The sequence below is a fragment of the Nelumbo lutea genome, chromosome 1 (assembly GCF_056320005.1).
Source record: "Nelumbo lutea isolate HS-2025 chromosome 1, American lotus-T2T, whole genome shotgun sequence".
Classification (NCBI taxonomy): Eukaryota; Viridiplantae; Streptophyta; class Magnoliopsida; order Proteales; family Nelumbonaceae; genus Nelumbo; species Nelumbo lutea.
In genome coordinates this window covers 7,710,262-7,730,764 of record NC_142684.1, presented here as the reverse complement: position 1 = coordinate 7,730,764, position 20,503 = coordinate 7,710,262, and the positions used below count along the sequence as shown (strand labels likewise).

At 35.2% G+C, this 20,503-nt stretch overlaps 1 protein-coding gene across 1 annotated transcript; it reads right to left on the bottom strand.

Moving 5' to 3' along the window:
• Nucleotides 1-9,407: 9,407 nt before the first annotated feature.
• On the bottom strand, nt 9,408-10,615 carry LOC148873388 (Serine/Threonine-kinase). The gene is made up of 2 exons (XM_088964861.1): nt 10,458-10,615; nt 9,408-10,059 (listed from the first exon to the last, which is right to left on the bottom strand). The coding sequence occupies exons 1-2, from the start codon at nt 10,484-10,486 to the stop codon at nt 9,579-9,581; spliced, it is 510 nt and encodes a 169-aa protein (XP_088820987.1). The 5' UTR covers nt 10,487-10,615; the 3' UTR covers nt 9,408-9,578.
• Between the last annotated feature and the right edge of the window lie 9,888 nt (nt 10,616-20,503).

Sequence of the window (20,503 nt, the reverse complement as noted above, 5' to 3'; positions counted from 1 at the left end):
ATAATTTCTAAGGTTAAATATAAAAAACATATATTCTAAATGAAATATATTGTCTGAATTTGAAAGCCAATTTAATTATAAAGTTTTTAATAATAAAAATAATGGTTTTTTATCAATAACAAAAAATAAAAAAGAAATAAAAATAATGTTATATATATTTTAATATTTTATATATGTATATATCTGTTTTCTCAGCCCATCACCATTCACCATGCAATTGAACCATTGACCCATCTATGTATTATTTTATTGTTTTCGAATTTTTTATGATAATTACATCATGGGTTGGTCCAGGCTGTTGAACCATTGACCATATGACCCATTCAACGGGTTACTAGGTTGTTATACTACTTTATTGTTTCTGGTGTTTTTTTGTGACGATGATCTCACAGGTTGACCTATTGACCTGAAAGGTTGAACCATTTAGATCAGATTTTAAAACACTGATTTTTTAAGGGTTTTTTTACTGTTCAGTTCATCTCACAAATCTTAGTTTGTGGGGTGCTGCTGGCTTGGAATTGATGCCAATACATGGGCGGGTATTGACGTTTAATTGGAGGTATTTAAAATTTTGAATTATTATAGATCTACAGTGAAATTCAGAAATTCTGAAGTAGAATACAGTCAATTTATCCCTTTTCTTTAATCAAATTCGCATGGAATTTTTTTAATCAAGCAATTTGAAATTTGTTCTGATCATGTTATTTAATCCGATCCGATTAAAAATTAAACGGATATCCAAATCCGGCTTTAAGTGAATCGGATTCAAATCTGAATAGAATTAATTAAAATCGGATCCATTTGCAGCCATACTTTCTCACTGGGGCCCTTCTTGCTATTTTGGGTTTTAAATCCTGGATAGAGCATCCATGTTATATGTACAATGTAATGGTAGATTGGACTCTGATCTATAGGGTTCGGATTTTTTTTATTGGGACGTGGAATTCAATCATGACTTAAAAAACACCCCTTCTTCCATGCTAGAGGCTGAACAGTCACTAAGCATAGGGTGAGGGGTCCACATGGACACCATCCAGGATACAAGATACCGTGGGCCCTATGTCTAATGGAACCAGATTGGCTGAAGACAAAATTATGCATATATGGGATCCACACCTCTCGAAACACTAACATATTCTCTCATGTCCCCATGTACATGATTTTGTCTCGAATCAATCCGGACTCTAGTGTCCAACTCTCAACGATTCAACCCAATTATAAGACAAAATGATTGGGTGATCCAATCCCTTGATGGAAATAGACTTTACCCCCTTCATCAATGTTGCTGTTACACTTCACAGCATGTTCCTTTCGTGGTTCATTTCATGAAGAATTTTTGCTTCTGAAACACAAAACTGCATTCAGTTGTTCTTTGGGCACAGTTTCTTCCCATGGTTTTGGCACCACATACTTTTCTATTTTTGTCTGCTCTCAGTGTTCTAAACTAGAAAAGAGTTACCAATGATGTGGGTGATCCATGCCAAAATCATTATTCATGTGTTTTTTTAGATAGAAATTTTGTATACTACACAACCTTTTTGGTTGAAATATAGTTCAAAGTTAACCATATGCTAAGGGTCATAACCGGAAAGACATTATATCAGAAAAGTTTATAATCAATTAACCAGTATTATAAATAAGTTAATCAATGGGGTGGTATTTATCAAAATCCATAGGTGAATTTTGATTGGTCAAAACTCTTCCAGTATCATGTATTTTCGACATCATAGATTTTCCTTTGAATTAAACACATTAACCATGAAAATACAACTAAGGAAAAACCTATTGAACTTGTTGTTTATTCTATATTTTAGTTGTTAATATGTTTAGTTCAATTGTCAAAAAAAAAAAAAAATGTTCGTCCTTGGAGTTTCATGACTTTTACTGCATTTGGTAGAGGTTTCACCAGTTGTTCTCTCCCGGTGCTCAGTATTACTTCATTATAACTCAATATGTTTGATTTGATCTCTGTTGTTGTCTTTTGTTGTTTTATTGTGATTGATGGTATTACTTGGGTTTGTATTCAGAGCACTTTATGAATGAATTTTGCTTGTTCAGGTTAAAAAAAGTCTGGGTATCATAGGTTTCTTCTATCATCAATGAAACACTACCTACTTGTCAAAAAGCAGGAAAAACTGAATATCAAACAGGCTGATTTTGTAATGGAAAACATTCAGAAAGGAACACTTAAATTGACATTCATGAAACAAGTTATGACAATAGTTCTCCATTTCACTAGATATCAATCAACTTTGCTAGTTGAGCAATTATAGGGTCTCCCTCAGGTGACTTACCCATGGTCTGATGGTGGGGTATACATATTTTTTCTCAGAGTTCATGTATGAAATTTGGACCCAAATGGAGGTTGGAACATTATCTAAAACTTGATAGCTCTGTTTTTGCAAAAATTTGTAAATTTGTAAGACATGAATTGTTTTGGAAGACATGGCTAAGAGTTTGTTTGTTTTTTCTTTCTTTAATTTTTTTTCATGAGACCTTATCAACTGAACCAATTGTCAGTGTTAGACGTCGACCGGAATAATTTGAGGCCTAATCCTTCAGGTCAGCAGTCCCGATCTGCCATACAGCCATCCTATTGGCTATATTAGACCAAAGGTTGATGCAAGGTATGCATTCATTTTCTTTGTTAGTTGTATCAACGATTAGGACATCTCAACAATGACTATATCGCAATAAAGTTCTGAAGTTGTAATATATACACTATTATATGTATATATACACTAGTAAACTAGGGATGCAAATCTAAGCTGCCAAGAAGAATTTCAACTACATTGGTTTTTCAACCTGCAATATTTTGAGTTGAAACACTGTTTATACTTGAAACACAAACACCATTATTTGTATTTGAAAGAAATGTGTGTTTTTCATGTCAGAACCACATCAGTCAGGGTGTTGAGACTTTGCTTTCCAGAGCAAGGATTTTCATGTATGACTGTTTTAATTCGAAACAGTTTTCAACCAGACAGAAAATTGATCATTAAACTCTAAGTATATGTTTGGCATCGATCCTGCATATACATCACTGTTTTTTGTATATGTGTGGGTTGGAAGCACTGTTTTATGAGAAAATTGTCTTTTTTTTTTTTTGTTTGAAAACGTTACTGCCATGTAGGATTTTTCCTGGGGTAATAACAACACCTTCTATTTGGTACTAGTAGTCTATATCTATTTTCAGCACTGATACCCATTATAGGAAGTGCATGTCACTGCCACATCATATCCTCATTGACAGCAACGAGCTTCAAATTGAGAAAACATCGAATTCAGCATTTTCCCATACCACACCTTCTCGATTTCAAAGGCGTGGTTTGAAGCACTGTTTTTTTATGGAAAAACGGTTCCAAATATGATACTGTTTTCTAGAGCACCAATTTTTCCAGTGTGGCATTGATGTGTCACCATTTTATGGAGCAACGGCATTGATGCCAAACACCACCCAAAACGCCTTTGTGGTGCTGATGTTGTGATGTTAATACTGAAAGGTGCAACACTACCAAACAGCCACCAAATCTATCCCTTGTCTATAGTTTGGGCCTGCTCCAACCCGACCCATTAAGTATGTATGCAGGACCAGTTCCAAACGGGACTTGCTAAGACCTGATTATGACGGCTATACTTTTAATCTGTACTTTGAAAATAAACCCTACTTATTTGTTAAATTGATACATTTGGACATCATAATATGATAATATTATAAGTATTTCATTCAATTTGGGTCTTCAAAAAAAAATTGGGATCTCCTCATACCGACCTAATAGCCACATCCCACCATGTATTGGGAACATCCCCCATGAATAATAATATACAAGTATGAAAAGATGTTCTTGATGTGTGTGGAACCTGCTGTGAGGAACGCTCTGTGAAGAACAGATTTGGACTCCTTCAAAAGGACTGACTTTTGCCTTTTGGTCAGGCTGCCTGGTCACGGACAAATACTCCAACCTGAATCAGACTTACGGGCCTAGTTATGGCAACCCAAGCCCAAAAAGCAGGTCCAACAACTCCAATAGGTTGGCGTTTGATAGAAGATAGTTTGATCCATAAAAGGGATGAAGACTAAGTGTGGATTGAAGGATTAAGACATGAGAACAATATTGTTGAGTTGATTAAGATGGTTGTTGACAAAAATGAAAGACATGTAGGTGATAGTAAGTAGTTATGAAACGACCTAAGTAAGTTGATATAGATCACTTAACTGCATTTCTTGGTGCTTAAGCTCCCTTTTGTTTTTGAGTGGTGTATAAACAAGCTCATTATACCATACCATATCAAATATATATACACACACAACCCAGGTTCTCACCAAAAACTGAACTCATTTAAGAAGAATTAGATCACCTAAACCCTCCATTAAACACAACTTTTAAGGTTTAATTCCACAATGATTAGAGCTGTCAATGAATTGGGTCTGGTTCAATGATAGGGTGGACCAGTCTCGATCCATTTTCTTAAGAGAAAATCTATGATACTGGAAAGACATGGTAATAAAAGAGCTTTGGCCAATTAAAGTCCATCCATGAATTTTGATAAATACAATCTGATTGATTAATCTGCTTATGATATCGGTTGATTAGTCACAAGTTTATCGGATATGATATATTTCAAGTATCATAATTGAATCTTGGTGCTATAAAATAGATTAAGGTGATCCAAGCCCATTATTAATTCGGACAATCGGGTATGACCCGATTAGGCCCTAAAACTTCATTTAAGTTGTTTATATGTTAATAAACACAAGTGCTTTTAACCATAATTATATTATATACAGTTTATAGAATTTACTTTTTAAATATAAAATATGTCAAAAATTACAAGAAATCAGAAGACTTTTATGTTATTTACTATGTAATTAATTTATAACAGCAAGAACTGGTACCGACCCAATTATTAATGCTAACACAAAACAGAACCAGAACAACATAATTTATCCAGTTGGTTTGGTCTGTTGGGTAGACCTAATTCCATTGACAGCTCCAACAATGATGTGAGATTAGTTATTTAGTGTTTTGTCAATTTTCTAATTGTTTCTCCATAGAATAGATGTACTAATTTTCAGACAAATATTTCAGCTACTATTTCTCCCCCTTTTATAGAAAAAGTTTGTTTTCTTCCATTTTAGCTGTTTTGATGTTAATGACAAGGAAAACAAAGTTTTTTTTTTTTAATTGTAGAAAAGGTGAAAACATTGCTCAAATATTTCATCAATTTTACATTGAGACAAATGAACCTTTGAGAGTAAGTGTATGCTCTTAGGGGTGTCAACGGTATTAGAAAATCCAATTTCGAATTTGAGATTTGACATAATCGAATCAAATTCGGATAATTCAAATATCTAATGATTAAATTTGGATATGACCTGATTCGATTTGATAAATATCTGAATTTGATCGATTAGTTAATTTATATAATATATATAATATTTAAATGTTTTATTTAATTTATATATATATATATATATATAAAATTAAATTATATAAATAATTTATATATTTATATACTTTATATAGATAAAATATTCGGAAAAGTATGGACAGACCCAATGCAGATTTCTGAATTCCACTACTGACCTATAAACATTCAAAATGTCAAAAACCCCCATTCTATAATAATAATAATAATAATAATAATAATAATAATAATAATAATAATAATAATAATAATAATAATAATAATAATAATAATAATTGTTATCGTAATTTAAAATTTTCACATGCAATGCACATGCACATTTACTACAAGCATTTAAGTTTATTTTTAATCATATTGTTACTTTTGTTAATTTTCGTTTTCTATATTAACTATGATGAGTCCGGATCTCGTACCCACAAGAACTCTATCCATGTTTACACACATAACATCGCAACCACACATGGAGAACATCTCATACTCCTATATAGTATTATGCATGAAATGTTCCTAATGCATAGGGGTAGTGTGTTGTGGGTAGATGTGGGTAAGATTCTGGAGTCAATTATGATATATCTAAAATTCAAATAATTAATATGAAAAAAAATTCTCACATACAATGTATGTGCTTAATTACTAGTCATTCAATGGTTGCGAATGGATTGGACCAGATATTGGTAGATCCAAATTTGATTTATTTATATTTAAATTTAAATCAGATTTTATCCATTGGATTTATGTTGGATTTGTATCAAATTCGGAATGTAGTTGGATATTGATAGTAATAAATAAATTAAACTAAAAATGATCAAAATGTTATATATTATTAATATAAAATAAATTAAAAATGATTTTATTCTTTTATTTTATGAAGAAAATTAATTGAAAATTAGTTATATCAAAATAAAGCTATGAAATTTAGTAAAAACACAACATCAAATCAATTTTACTAATATATACAATATAGATTTTACGTACATATGAATCATATTATATAGGATCAGATTGGATGGATCCATTTTCGGTCCAGTTATGTATAGATGGAATTCAGATCTCCCTTAATGGGGTCATATTCAAAGTTGAATTCGGACAATTGGATACCGTTTGAATCCCTACAGATAGTTGTAAATGGAGTTGCTCAATAAATGTTTTTGAATATTGGGCCGCCTGTTGATTGTTGAAAACAAGCATGTTAATGGACCGGATTTGGTTCAATCCAATCTGAATCCTATAGCGATCCAATCCAACATGTTCAAATCCAATCCAATGCAAGCTGGGAATTAATTCAAGTGGCCATGATCCAGTCATCATTTATTGATTGGTTGGTCTCTCTCTCTCTCTCCATACAGTTTTTTTTTTTTCATCAGGAAATATACTCCACATTGCAATAATAAAAGGTAATAATGGACTGTTATTGGATTAATCCAAATTGATCCGTTGGAATCCGATCCAATTAGCTTAGGGATGCAATTTGGGCAGATTGGGCTGGGTTTATGGTCCATCCAAACACAATCCTATAAATTGGGCCCAAAGCTAAAGTCTGAACCAAATTTGAGGTCAAGATCGAACTGAAAGTTGACATAATCAAATTGGGTTCAGGCCTAGGATGGGCTAGGGTTTGTCAATCAGGATCTAAGTGGACCACCTATATTAGTCCTAATGTATTGAAAAGTTACACTAAACCTATTTTTTAGCATCAATAATTTTAACCATTAAGTAGGAATCTTGAGTGTTTTGGTTTATATGATGCATGATGTATGTGTGTAGTCGGTTCAAGCTTGGGTGGGCCAGGCTCATGCTACCACTGTGTTGGCCTGGGCCCAACTAGAAAAATAAAAAAAAGCCTGGCGTTCTAAGCCCAGGATTAGCTTAAGGACTGAAAATCCAAATCATGGACTGGGTTGGTTTGGGCTCAGATTGGGCCTGCCCAAGTTGTACCTCTAATTGGAGCAGCATCCAATCCATTGACAGCCCTAGTTGAAAGTATGACTATTGACATTGGACAAAGCTTCTATGAAGATAGATAACAAAGAATTTAAGTTTGTGCGTATTTGCAGAGAAGGCAATAAGGCAGATAACCTTTAAATCAATATGGGCCACACTTTGAAGAGACCACTTTTAGACAACAGTTCATAAGCCCTGAATTATTGAGGAAGCTTAGGGTTGCTCTCCTTTTGAGTTGTTTAGTGTCTCCCACCGAAGGAAGAAGAAGAAGAATCTACCCCTATACAATCCCGCTCAAGTAATATATAAGGCTATGTTTGGTTTGAAGGAAAAAGTAGGAAAAGGTAAGGAAACCTTTACAAATCTTGTGTAAGTTTCCTTACCTTTTTCTTCAAACCAAACATAGCCTAAGGGTTTGACTATGATACCAGAAAGACATGATATCTAAAAAATTCACAGTGAATAAGAGAGATGACCAATTAGGTGGTATTAATCAAAATTCACGGGGTGTTTTGATTGGTTAAAGCTCTTCGGATACCATATGTTTACGTTATCATAAATTTTCCCTACGTATAAACTTACAAAATTAACGTATTTATACTAAATGGATGCTTGCCTTGGATTAAGTCTTGTCGTTTAAAGTTATTTTCTCCATGGTTGGAATAATTAATTCAGAAAACTGAGAGAACAGATATGGAGAGAAATGGGATGCATTAAGCCAGTAACCTACCTTGGCCCACCAACATTGGAGCAGGTTTGAACCGGGTTAGTTGGCTTTCTGTTGCAGGATTGCAGGCTTGTAGCACACAAGAACCCGGTTCAAGACCTTCCTTACAAAAACTCCATGGGTAGATGAATTATGCTTTAAGTACTTGTGCATTGTTTATATCTATGCATTGTATATGATCCTCTTTTAGCATTTCGAGTTGCATTCAGTGGGGCGTTTATTATCAACCCATATGAAGGTGCAAATCCAGGCCAAACCCCTTCATTTATTGAACCCAAACCGGCCCAAGTTGCACCCCTAAACCCATAGGCTTAACATTTAGACCTGGCAAAAAATCAATCCAACCTGCCAACCGAACCTGACCCAAAAAACGGGTTAGGGTCCCCTATCTAATAACCTGAACCAGAAGGCAACCTGACACGTAATCTTTTCAGGTCAGGTCACAGATCACTGCTGTGTTGCCTCTTTTCAAATCGACATTGATCTGGATGGTTGAACTGTTGATCTATTTGACCCATGGGTCCACCCTAATTTGAGTATTTAGAGTTACGGTCTAACCATTGGCAATCCAACCCGAAGCTTTCTTCTGTCTGATGAATTTCTCATCTTAATTTCTCTAAGATGATCAGTTCTAAACACATTTTCAGTACACAAAATGCACCTTCAGCTGCAAATATTGCATCATTAGCAATTTAGGCTCAGTTTGGAATGAGTACAAAACTACAAATACAAATATGTCCCGTGCAAATACATACAAAATACAAGGGCTTACACTCTACATTTTTGTATTTGTACTCTTTCCAAACTGAGCCTTAATGTTGCACCCTGTCAAAGGATGCAACATTACAAAACTAATTTTGTAAACAGAGCAACAATATAGAGTTCATATTGTAACATTTAGGCTATGTTTGGTTTGAAGGAAAAGGTAGGGAAAGGAAGGGAAAGGTAGCGAAACCCATACAAGGTTTGTAAAAGTTTCCATACCTTTCATTTTCCTACTTTTCCCTTCAAACCAAACACAGCCTTAGAGTTTCTAGTATATTTCGACTGGTTGTGCTGTCAGCAAAAAGTGTATTAACAACCTAACAGCACTTGCATGTTGCATTATGTTCATTTGTGCTCTTAGGGTGTTTATACCATTTTTATTTTTTTTCTTTCATGAAATCCTATCACATAATGATAGACCTTTGCCATCCCTAAAGAAATGAAAGCATATAAGAGTCTTGAATGGTAATAAAAATCCACCCGATCTTAATGTCTTTGTAACTATTATCTTTATTAGAAAACACCCAAATACTACTTATAATGAAAAAAAAGGCTGAAATAATATTACTGCAGTCATAGAATTAATGTATGAAACATTCCATTGATAAAATGAACAAGAGATCAAAACCCCAAAAGATATTCCACCCTGAAAAAACCATTTAGACAAGAAAAAAAATAATAGAAAAAAAAGTTATTGATCTATGTTCAATTAAATTTAATTATCATCCCCGGCCATAACCATTCTCCTAAGTGGACTAGGACCCAACTTCTTCCTTCTCATGGAACTCCTCCTCCTTATAACTTCCATTTCATTCCTTCTCCTAATTTGCATCATTGCTTCCTCTTCCACAACAAATCTTCTCATTAGAACATCATCAGTTAATGATTTCCCCCGGAAAATCCTCCTGCCTTCTGTACTAATTCTATGACTAGTAAATGTTTCCGGAGGTGCCATGACCAATGGTTTTGATCTTGGATAACTGTTGCTCCTTCTTGGTGGAAGATCGGCTCGAAAAACCTCTGTGTAAGATGACATCGGTGCGCAGAGACACACCCGAGTGAACGAAATTGCGAGCTTTAGAGAAGAACTCTTCCTTAGCTTTGATCTGTTTGAATTGGTAGAAGAAATCTGAGTGGGTTTCTCTATGGATTTCCATAAGTTCACTGCCTCCATTGCTCTCTGATACCAGGGCTTCCTATAGCACAAGAAAGAATGTCAAGCATGAGTATGAATAACTCGGCTTAATTATATACGATCTTATCCAAGCCAAGGATCATGAGCTATATGCCTGAAAATATTCTGTGTGTCTGCAAATTATGATAAATAATGTGGAAGGTCAAAGTTACATAAATCTAATATAGAAGGCACAATGTATAAGTTGGTAAAAGAAAGACTGACTCAACAAGAAAGTGAAATTGTTCATACTGGTTGATCAGTTCATATTGATGCATTATATATCAGTCATGCATAACAGTGGGTTTTATTCTTTGACATTTTATGTGCTTACCCAATTAAAAATGAAATGAGAGAGAGAGAGAGAGAAAAGAGAGAGAGAGAGAGAGAGAGAGAGAGAGAGAGAGAGACTTCTCATACCTTGTGTTTGAGTTCTTTGAATCTGGCATGAACAAGCAGAAAAATGGAAGTATGTGAAAGCTGGAAAATGGGAGGGAGGAAGTTCATCTGTAGAGAGAGGGACGATTCTTTTGCTTGAATTTGTGTAAGATTTGATGAGATGAAGGTGCTTCTTTTCTTTTTCCTTTTCTTTAATACGGCTTCCTTTTGCTTTGGCAGGCAGGATGCAGAGAGAGAGAGAGAGAGAGAGAGAGAGTCCACATTGAAAATTGAATTTGAATGAAAAAGCAAAACTGTTGCTTTTTGTGCTGTTACAAAAGTACCCTCATTCAATAGACTTTTATTATTTATTTTTTTTGTTGATAAAGAATACACTACTTCTTAATATAATAAACATTCTACTGTCTTGTAATCATGAACCTTTATGAGCATGAACATGGAATGAAGGACTGGATCATCAACTTCAGCTTATCCTTGTAACAACTTCTGTAAGCCAAAGCATAGGTAAACTACAAAAGAAGATTAAAAAGAGTTGTTACACCCTTGTTTGAAAGTTACAGTTACTAATCCTCAGACATTATTTAGTCTATATATCTTTCTAGAATTTACCTACTTGAGACCTCGGATCATGATCTGTCTTTTGCAACTGATGCAATTTTGTTTCAAGTCATGATTCAGTAAGGGTTTCAACTGATGCAATTTTGCTATATATATATATATATTCAACTCATGCAACTTTGTTATATATATATAACAAGCTCAAGTCCTGTTAGGTGGAGTAATCCAATGGTGTGTGTAGTGGAGAAGCCCTTTTGAATTGATCTGCTTTTGTTTCTATCAAACCCTATTTAACACACAAACCAAGGCATCATTTAAATTACTTTTTCTTCTTTGGTTCATTATTTATGGCCCAGAAAGCAGCAGTCATCAATTGATTGTCAATAAAGCAATATTGTGAACTTATAATAGTTTCAGAGAGAGAAATTCTTCAAAGATATTACTTCAAAGGGGATAATGATGTGTCAATGTCATTTACCAATTAAGTCAAAATCTCTTTATTTTACCGGGGGGGGGGGATATAAAAGATGGTGAAAAGCATGTTGTGAGTATATTTATGCTTGTATGTACATATTTGTGTATGGATGGCATCATGGTTCCTCCGTGGGTGGTGTAATGTCAACAAGCTCAAAAGCAGGTGGAAGTATAAAAAGCCATGATGGTTAGAGATGGGGGGGGGGTTAGAGGACTGCATAAATTAATGAGAATTAGAACCCTAAGGCTGTGTTTGGTTTGATAGAAAAAGTAGAAAGGAAGGGAAAAGTAGAAAAATCTATACTAGGGCTGTTAAGGTTTCTCTGACTTTCCCTTCCTTTCCCTACCTTTTCCTCCAAATCAAACATAGCCTAAGGGTCTGTCACAAGAAACTTGAAAAATAGCTTGTTGGTATGACCTGATTCTTGTTTTGTATTTGGGCTAAAATAATGGATATCATCTTTTTTGTTTGTACAGAGAGTTACATTTGACAATTTGAAAAATAAATGATTTCTTGCAATTTGAAAAGAAAAATTATGAAAATAGAACAGCCCCTTATGTGGAGTAAGGTTTTGTTTGGTACAGTTGCTGTTTCTAAAGTGTTTTGATTGATGAATATAAATTGGCATACAAATATTATTTGAGGCAATTTATAATTAAACAAATGTACCTTAAAAATGCATGTGTGGGAATGATCACTGAAGTTTTTAGTTGAAACCTCATTGATTTTTCTTGCTCTAAGGGGTTGAAGCCTAACCATTCTAGGCGCTTAAGGGGCTCTCATATAGTGCCAAACACAATCTATATCTAATTATCATCTACAGAAAGAAATAAGAGGCAGATTAACAGTTTGGAAGGAGTACAAGTGCAAATTGTATTATTTTTTATGTATTTGTACAGTACATATTTGTAGTTGTACTCTTTTCAAATTTAGCCTTAACTTTGGTTTGGAAAGAATACAAATACAAATATATATGGTACAAATACAAGGTTTAACAATACAAAATAATACAAATTAAAATACAAGGTTTTGCATGCTTTGTACATATTTGTTTTTGTACTCTTCTCAAACTCAACCTTAAGAAAATAATACATTGAATATTACCTTATTTATCTGTATGATAATTAATTCTTTTTCAAAAGTTTTTTTTTATTATAGTCTTACCCTTAATTTGGAGCAATTTCCTTTGTACTGGTGCAAAAGTATGGAAGTGCAAATAATAAAAATCAAGTTTTGTTTGTTTGTAGTGTAAATGAGGTCAAATAGAACTTGAGGCAAAAGTTAACCAGAATTTAAACTCTTCTAATTCACACTCCATCTATTTGTATTAGAGCAAATGAAATTGCTTTGCAAACAAGGGAAGCGTAAAGTCAATATCATATATTTAATACTAGGGTAAAATACAAAAGCCTCCCCTGAAGTTTCTGACAATCATAAAAACCTCCCATATAGTTTCATTTTAATAAATACCTCCCTTGAACTTTTCAGAAACTTGACAAAAACCTCCATTTTATCACCGTCCCAGACGGAAAACGTTAGACTGATGCACCAGTTTTTTTTCCAAATATCCATTCTACCATTCTATAAATTATTTTATATACAAAATTACTGAAATAATCCCATTTTAACACAACAGAAATACATGTTTCAGTAATTTTGTATGTAAAATTAATGAGATGATTGTTAAATGAGGCTTTTGTTGAGTTAAAATGGGATTATTACAATAATTCTGTATGTAAAACAATTTATAAAAGGGTAGAATGGGTATTTGGAAAAAACCGACGCATCAGTCTAACGTTTTCCGTCTGGGATGATTACAGAAGGAAGGTTTTTGTTGAGTTTCTCAAAAGTTCAGGGGAAGTATTTGTTAAAATGAAACTATATGAGAGGTTTTTATGATTGTCAGAAACTTTAGGGGAGGTTTTTGTATTCTACCCTTAATACTCTTATTTATAATATTCCACATATAGATTCTCAATTCGGGTACCCACCTATTTTTCATTATCCATAACTATAATGTCGTGTTTAAACTTTCAAAAATATAATTAAGGATTATGAAGCCCTCCATGCAGGTTGAGGGTTCTAGTATTTAGAAAAATAAAATAAAATAAAATTTGCGAAAGAAAATGCATTTTTCTTGTGTTTAAACAAAATAAAAATCAGAAGATAAGCATTAAGGTTGCATTTATTATCATTGCTGTTTCCACCTGATATATTCTGGACTAATCAACACAAATTAGTTTGAAATCTGTGTTTTGTCACATTGCATATGACAGTTACAATGCATATAGAGTAATAATTGACAATTGATGCTTATCGATAAAGATTTAAAGTATCATTACGTATCTCATTGTATTATGTATCGTATCACTGTCAAAGCTCATTGAAACACAAAATATTGTATCATTTTTAAATAATAAACTGGAAAAAAAAATACATAAAAAAAAAGAATATTGACCGATAGGTACGCACTCCCCAATTTTTTGGTATTGTGCGTATCAATATTTTGAACCTTACCTTATATTAATAAACTCAAAACAATGCAGGTAGAAACAGCAAATGATTAAAAAAACCTTATTTTACTTTATGTGGAGGTCATAATGTCAAAACCTTAGGCTGTGTTTGGTTGCAATGCACTTTTATTTATACTAGTGCAAATATATGGAAGTACAAATAAAAAGAATGCAAATTTTGGTTCAATTTTGTTTTAGGTTTTACTTTATTCTGCTTCAAATCTTATTTTACTTCATGTGGAGGTCATAATGTCCTCCTCTTTTTCATCTGGATTTGAGGCTAATATCAGTACTAGACTAGCATCTGGGGCCAGGAAAGGGTGGGCCGTGGGCCTGGGACCTGGGGCCAGGGTTTTATTTATGCCATGCCCCACCAAATGCCTAGCCAGGCTGGATAAGGCATGTCAAGGCCCCAGTACAGTCCGACACATTCAATAGTCATATAATTAACATGCACAATACTTTGTGAACAACATATGATCACGGCCCAGAGTCTGCAGGGCTGTGACCAGATTTAGGGCTGGAGTGGGCCTTTACTTCTGGCCCGCAGGCTGAAGGAATTGAACCAGCCCAATATTTCATACACTGCATAATAGTCTGGTCCATTTCTACCCGTCCAAACCCGATCTGATTATTGAACACCGAAGCCCGAACCCAATCAGATTTAGGCATCGGATCTGATTCGAGTTTATTTTATATTTGTTAATAAAAATTAAAAGGATCAACTACTCTCTAGCTTATATATGCATGTATAATAAAATTATATAAATAAAAAAATATTAAAATTCATTATTGTAAATATTATGAAATATAACCGAAAATCAAATCTTAATTATAAAATCTGAATCTGATCCAATTATGTAAATGAATCATTTAAATCTGAAATAAATCTTAGTATGAGTTTATCTTAGACCACCAGTCCCGAACCCCCTAATAAAACATGTAGCTTGGCCCCATTTAGTTGGGACAAGGCTTAGATGATGATGGTCGTCTGAATCCAAAATAATGAAACCAGATGTGAAAAGATGATATCTCAATCTCAACTGGTGAAGTGGGTCTGACCAAACACCAGGTCGGTGGAGTCTTTGTCCATTTCTCTTTTTGAAGATTTGTTTGAAAGAAACACTTCCAAAGCAGGGAAGTAGTTGGGAGCAAAGATTCTCTCCCCACAGCACATCTAATCGTGCATTGGGAACATCTTCCGTACTTGTCATGGGGAGATATTCCTAATGCACGGTTGGGATTTTCTGTGGGGCATGTGGTGTGTATGCGGTGGGGAGCCAATGTGGATTCACTCGTCGGGTTTGGGCCTAGAGGACTCATAAATGTGGCTTTTGATACCTTTGTATGTATCCATGTGAGAACCCACACAAGCAGCTACTGCTTGGACTTTTTCCAAGTAAAGACAATTAAATTCTAAGTTTTGATTGAAAAAAGAAAAGGACAAAAAAAAAAAAAAAAGGGAAAGACTTCAAGGTCTTCTTTCAGCACATACCCAGGGCTTCTGGGCCAAAACATGTTACGTGTAAGATCCATGGGCTTAAGATAATGATTTGAGTGGCCCAACGCAGATCCAAACCAACTCGACATGCTCGATACAACATGAAACCATGTTCATTATCTTGAACATGAGGAATTCACTTCAAGTAAGGGGTGCAAGTTGTGTGGGCTGGGCAAGGTTTAAACCCAACTCAGGCCCAACCTTAAGAATTGAGCTCGAGACCTGAGCCTAGATCAAGCCTGAGGTTAAGCCCGATCTGTCCAACTTGAAATGGAACTTGTTCGGGCTGGGTCCAGGCCTGATCTACGAGTGGTTTGGTCAATTGGGCTTAGCAAGGCCTATTAGGCCCAATTTATTAAAATGTTGCATGAACGTACTTACTATGTACATATGTACATATATACGTGTATAATCAGACCAGGCTTGGATTGGGCTAAGGTCAGGCTGAGCTCAGGTTACCTAAGGGCTAATCGTTTAGGCTCAAGGCCCAGCCTAAAAACAAAAAGCTCAAATTTTGGGCCTAGACCGATATAAGGGCCAAAAACCCAAGCCCAATTCATACAATAAGAGGAGAGACTAGAGAGGAATTGAAATTATAACCAATGCATACGTGGCAAGGAGAAAGCTAGCAGATACAGTGGTCAAAGAATCACAGGGAAAGAAATTAGGGTTTTCAGATAACTTTTCCTTTTTCATCATGGAGGCCCATGGATATCATTTTGTCCACTCATGGGCAAGGGATCCCACCAATGTAGCTTCAAAAAAAAGTCCTCTTTTGTTGATTAATTACAACACGAGTGAATCAGAATCAGGTCTGTAAAAGTTCCATTGGTTGCAGGTGTACACGTGTATCTTGACAGCATTCATAATGTGGTATGAGTGACACTGCAGTAGAGAACGACAGTGATGACGCCTATAGGGGATTCAAGTGGGGCCAATTGGTTTGGTTGCACTTGGAACATTTGGAATCGGTGTTGTCAGATTCAGACCGGACCAGATGATTGAACCGGTCACTGATGTCCTAGTGATCTTTCTGGATCGTGGTTATGAGATGTTCTTCACAATGTTTAAAAAAACGACCCGGAACCGGAATCGTTTTGGCCACCGGTTTCTGGGTTGATGGTCTGATCGTTTGGTTTGAATGGATGGCCTATTCTGGTAAAAAAGTTTAAAAATTAAAAAAAAAAACTAAAATAGAAAATAGCAAAAGATAATTGAACGTATCAAATGGATCAACGGATTATTGATTAATTCAACAATTTTTTTGCTAAGAAATAGGTTTGGGGTAAAACGAAATCGATTACTTGGATGGTTTCCAGGCTGAATGGTCCAACCGTCCGAGTTAATAACGATTAAAAAATTATGGTTCTTCATGAGCTGAATGACCAAACTGAATGATTAACTGCTCTGCTAAAACCATGAGCCGGTGAGTTTTCCGGTTTGAGTTGAAAGTTAGGGGGTGACAAATGAATCGATTCTATCCATGACTGGTTGAAATCAACCTCGAACCTCCCATCAGTTCTTAGATAGGGTTCAGTTTCAAATTCTTGGAACCGACCTCGAAAGGTCTTGGGATTTAACCTATCTGAATCGAACCGAAGAATTGGCCTTGGTGGAATGAGCCCGATTACCATATGGGTTTGAATGATGAATTATGTATTAATTGCATATGTATTTGGCTTGAAAATAAATAGGGAAAGGAAGGGAAATATGGATTATGTTTTATTTTTTTGAGATGGAATGACTATATGGATTTGAAACATTAAATGTTTACAATAGCTTATTATCCAAGGTCAAAGTTTTGATAGCAACATATATTATTGTATTTTTTTACATGGGTAAAACTCAAAACTGCCCTTGGAACTGCATATTAGACCAGAACCAAACTAGCAACCAATCTTCAAAACAGCCTTTACAGCTTTGCATCGGTGGGGAATATCTCCACACTTCTGTGCTTTATTTTATGAGGAGATAATCCTAATGCAAGGTTATAATGGGTGTTTGAATGGGCTTTGCATTGACTGAATCCGGTTTTCAATCTTACAGTCTAGACTCTCATTTCAGAAATGTGGAATCAATACATTTCTGAAGTTCCTAGTGTTTACATCTAAGGGTCTGAATAGAACCCTAGAATCGGAATCGAAATGAGTCATTCCATTTCCGGATGTTTGGTGGACCAGAATGGGAATGAGAAGGCGGAATGGAGGAATGGCCATTCCCGACCCCCTCCCTCGGAATGGGATTCACATTCTATAGTTATGGACGCCATCAATGCTATTTTTGAGAATGTGGTTCTGTTGCTTATGTCATCAATGCCATCAATGCCAAAATTGTTGCTTATGTCAATGTGGTTTTGGTTTTTTTTAATGTGCTTGCTCACCACCTAGAGGTGTAAATAGGGCCGTGCAGCCCGCAGCTTGGCACGATGGCCCATGGGCCATGCTAGGCCCAGCATGGCCTGCGGGCTGTCACAGCATGACACAATTGAGCCGGCCCACGAGCGGCACGGCTCGACACAACCCATATATATTATATATTTATATAATATTATATAAATTATAATTATATAATAATATATAGTATATAATATATTAATAAAATAAATAAATTTTTAAATTTTATTATACTAATTTATTTAATTATTGTATATATAAGCAATTGTATACACAAAATTCATATAAAATTAAAATTTTAAGTTTTTTTTTTTCAAATTTTTTAAATAAATAGCTTTGGCTTGTTGCATGGCCCGACTTGGCCCACAGTACATCATGGGCCCGTGCGGGCCTAGGCCATGGGCCGTGCTATGCTGACCACAAAATTTTCACCAGAGAGGGTGGCATGGCCCGCCCATGGGCCGTGCCGTGCCGTGCCGGTCCGACATGACCCGCTTTACACCTGCATCACCATCTAACGTGTATGCATTGTATTTGACACACAAACCAATTCCAGCCTCTAACAACATCAATCGTAATCCGATTTTGATTCTTGTCTGAACCAAACAAATAGGGGGAATAGACCATTCCGATTCCGATTACAAACCAACCAGACCCTAATTCCTGAAATTCTTCCTATTTCATTTTCACTTAGAATTTCTTTATTTTTTCTTTCCGAAAATTCTTTCTTCGGAAATTATCTAAATTAAAACTTCCCCTTTATACAGGTTCCCCCAATTTTATGACACTGCTATAATGGGTTATAATGGGTGTTCGAATGGGCTTTGCATTGATTGAATCCGGTTTTCAATCTTACAGTCTAGATTCTCATTCCAGAAACGTGGAACCAATACATTCCTGAAGTTCCTACCATTTACATCTAAGGGTCTGTTTGGTTAGAGAGAATAGAACCCTAGAATCGGAATCAGAATGAATCATTCCGTTTCTAGATGCTTGGTGGACTAGAATGGGAATGAGAAGGTGGAATGGGGGAATGGCCATTCCCGACCCCCTCCCCCGGAATGGGATTCACATTCTCTAGCTATGGACACCATCAACGTTATTTTTGGGAATGTGGTTCTGTTGCTTATGTCATCAATGCCATCAACGCCAAAATTGTTGCTTATGTCAATGCGGTTTTGTTTTTTTTTTAATGTGCTTGCTCACCACCTAGAGGTATAAATCGGGCCGTGCTGCTCGCAACTCAGCACAATGGTCCATGGGTCGTGCTAGGCCTAGCACGGCCTGCAGGCCATCATAACATGACACAATCGAGCGGGCCCGCGGGCAGCACGGCTTGGCACAAGCCATATATTATTTATATATTATATATATTTATATAATATTATATAATTATAATTATATTTTAATATATAGTATATAATAATATTAATAAAATAAATACTTTTTAGAACTTTATTATACTAATTTATTTAATTATTGTATATATAAAACATTGTATACACAAAATTCATATAAAATTAAAAATTTAAGTTTTTTTTTTCAATTTTATTTTTAAATAAATAGCTTTGGCCTAATGCATGGCCTGACTTGGCCCAAGGCTCAGCCCATGGGTCAGCCTGGCCCGCGGCACAGCGTGGGCCCATGCGGGCCTGGGTCGTATCGTGCCGACCCCAATTTTTTCATCGGAGAGGGTGGCATGGCCCGCACTTTGCGTGGGCCGCCCATAGGCCATGTTGTGCCGACCCGACACAACCCGCTTTACACCTGTATCACCATCTAACATGTATGCATTGTATTTGACACACAAACCGATTCCAGCCTCTTAATGAACTAAACAACATCAGTCGGAATCCGATTCCGATTCCTGTCTAAACCAAACAAGTAGGGGATACCATTCCGATTCCGATTACAAACCAAACATACCCTAATTCCTGAAATTCCTACTATTTCTTTTTCACTTAGAATTTCTTTATTTTTTCTTTCCGAAAATTCTCTCTTGGAAAATTATCTAAATTAAAACCTCCCCTCTATACAGGTTCCCCCAATTTTATGACACTGCTAGAGAGCCCTAATGAGATATTCCATCAAATGGTAAACTGAAAAAGAAAATCTATCCATCATTCATGAAAATTACGCTTCTATTCCATTAATGAATAGTATGCCGCCAATCTATAGATGAGAGAAATTTGTTGGACCGTTAAATTGTATGATCATGAGAACCAATTGATTTATTTATCTGAAACGCCCTAATGCAAATCCATTCATCACAATTTCTCAGTTACATTAGCTCCAATTAAGGAAGAAGAAAATCAGGGATTGTGGACGGACCAGACAAGGACTTAACATGAAAGAACTAGCAAACCTAACTAATTTGTGAGCAACCATTACAATGACGGGGAACAAATGTTAGGTCACTAATAAAACACGTGTTTAAAAGACACTTTTAAATGAAGAGGCAATTCAATGAAAGGTCACTAATTTAAATCAAAAGACATAATTAAAGAAATTGGCACTTTGAATTGAATAGTCATTTAGAAAGTCACTTAGTGATGAAATGTCAATTAAAATTAAAAATTATTTAAAAGAATTTTAAATAAATTAAACGCGTGTTAGAATTTATAAGC

Excerpts from the sequence above, each read along its gene's own strand:
- LOC148873388 (XM_088964861.1), bottom strand. The coding sequence starts at position 10,486 with ATGCCAGATTCAAAGAACTCAAACACAAG. Across the intron at positions 10,060-10,457 it reads TCAAAGAACTCAAACACAAG|GAAGCCCTGGTATCAGAGAG; the intron begins GTATGAGAAGTC and ends CTTGTGCTATAG.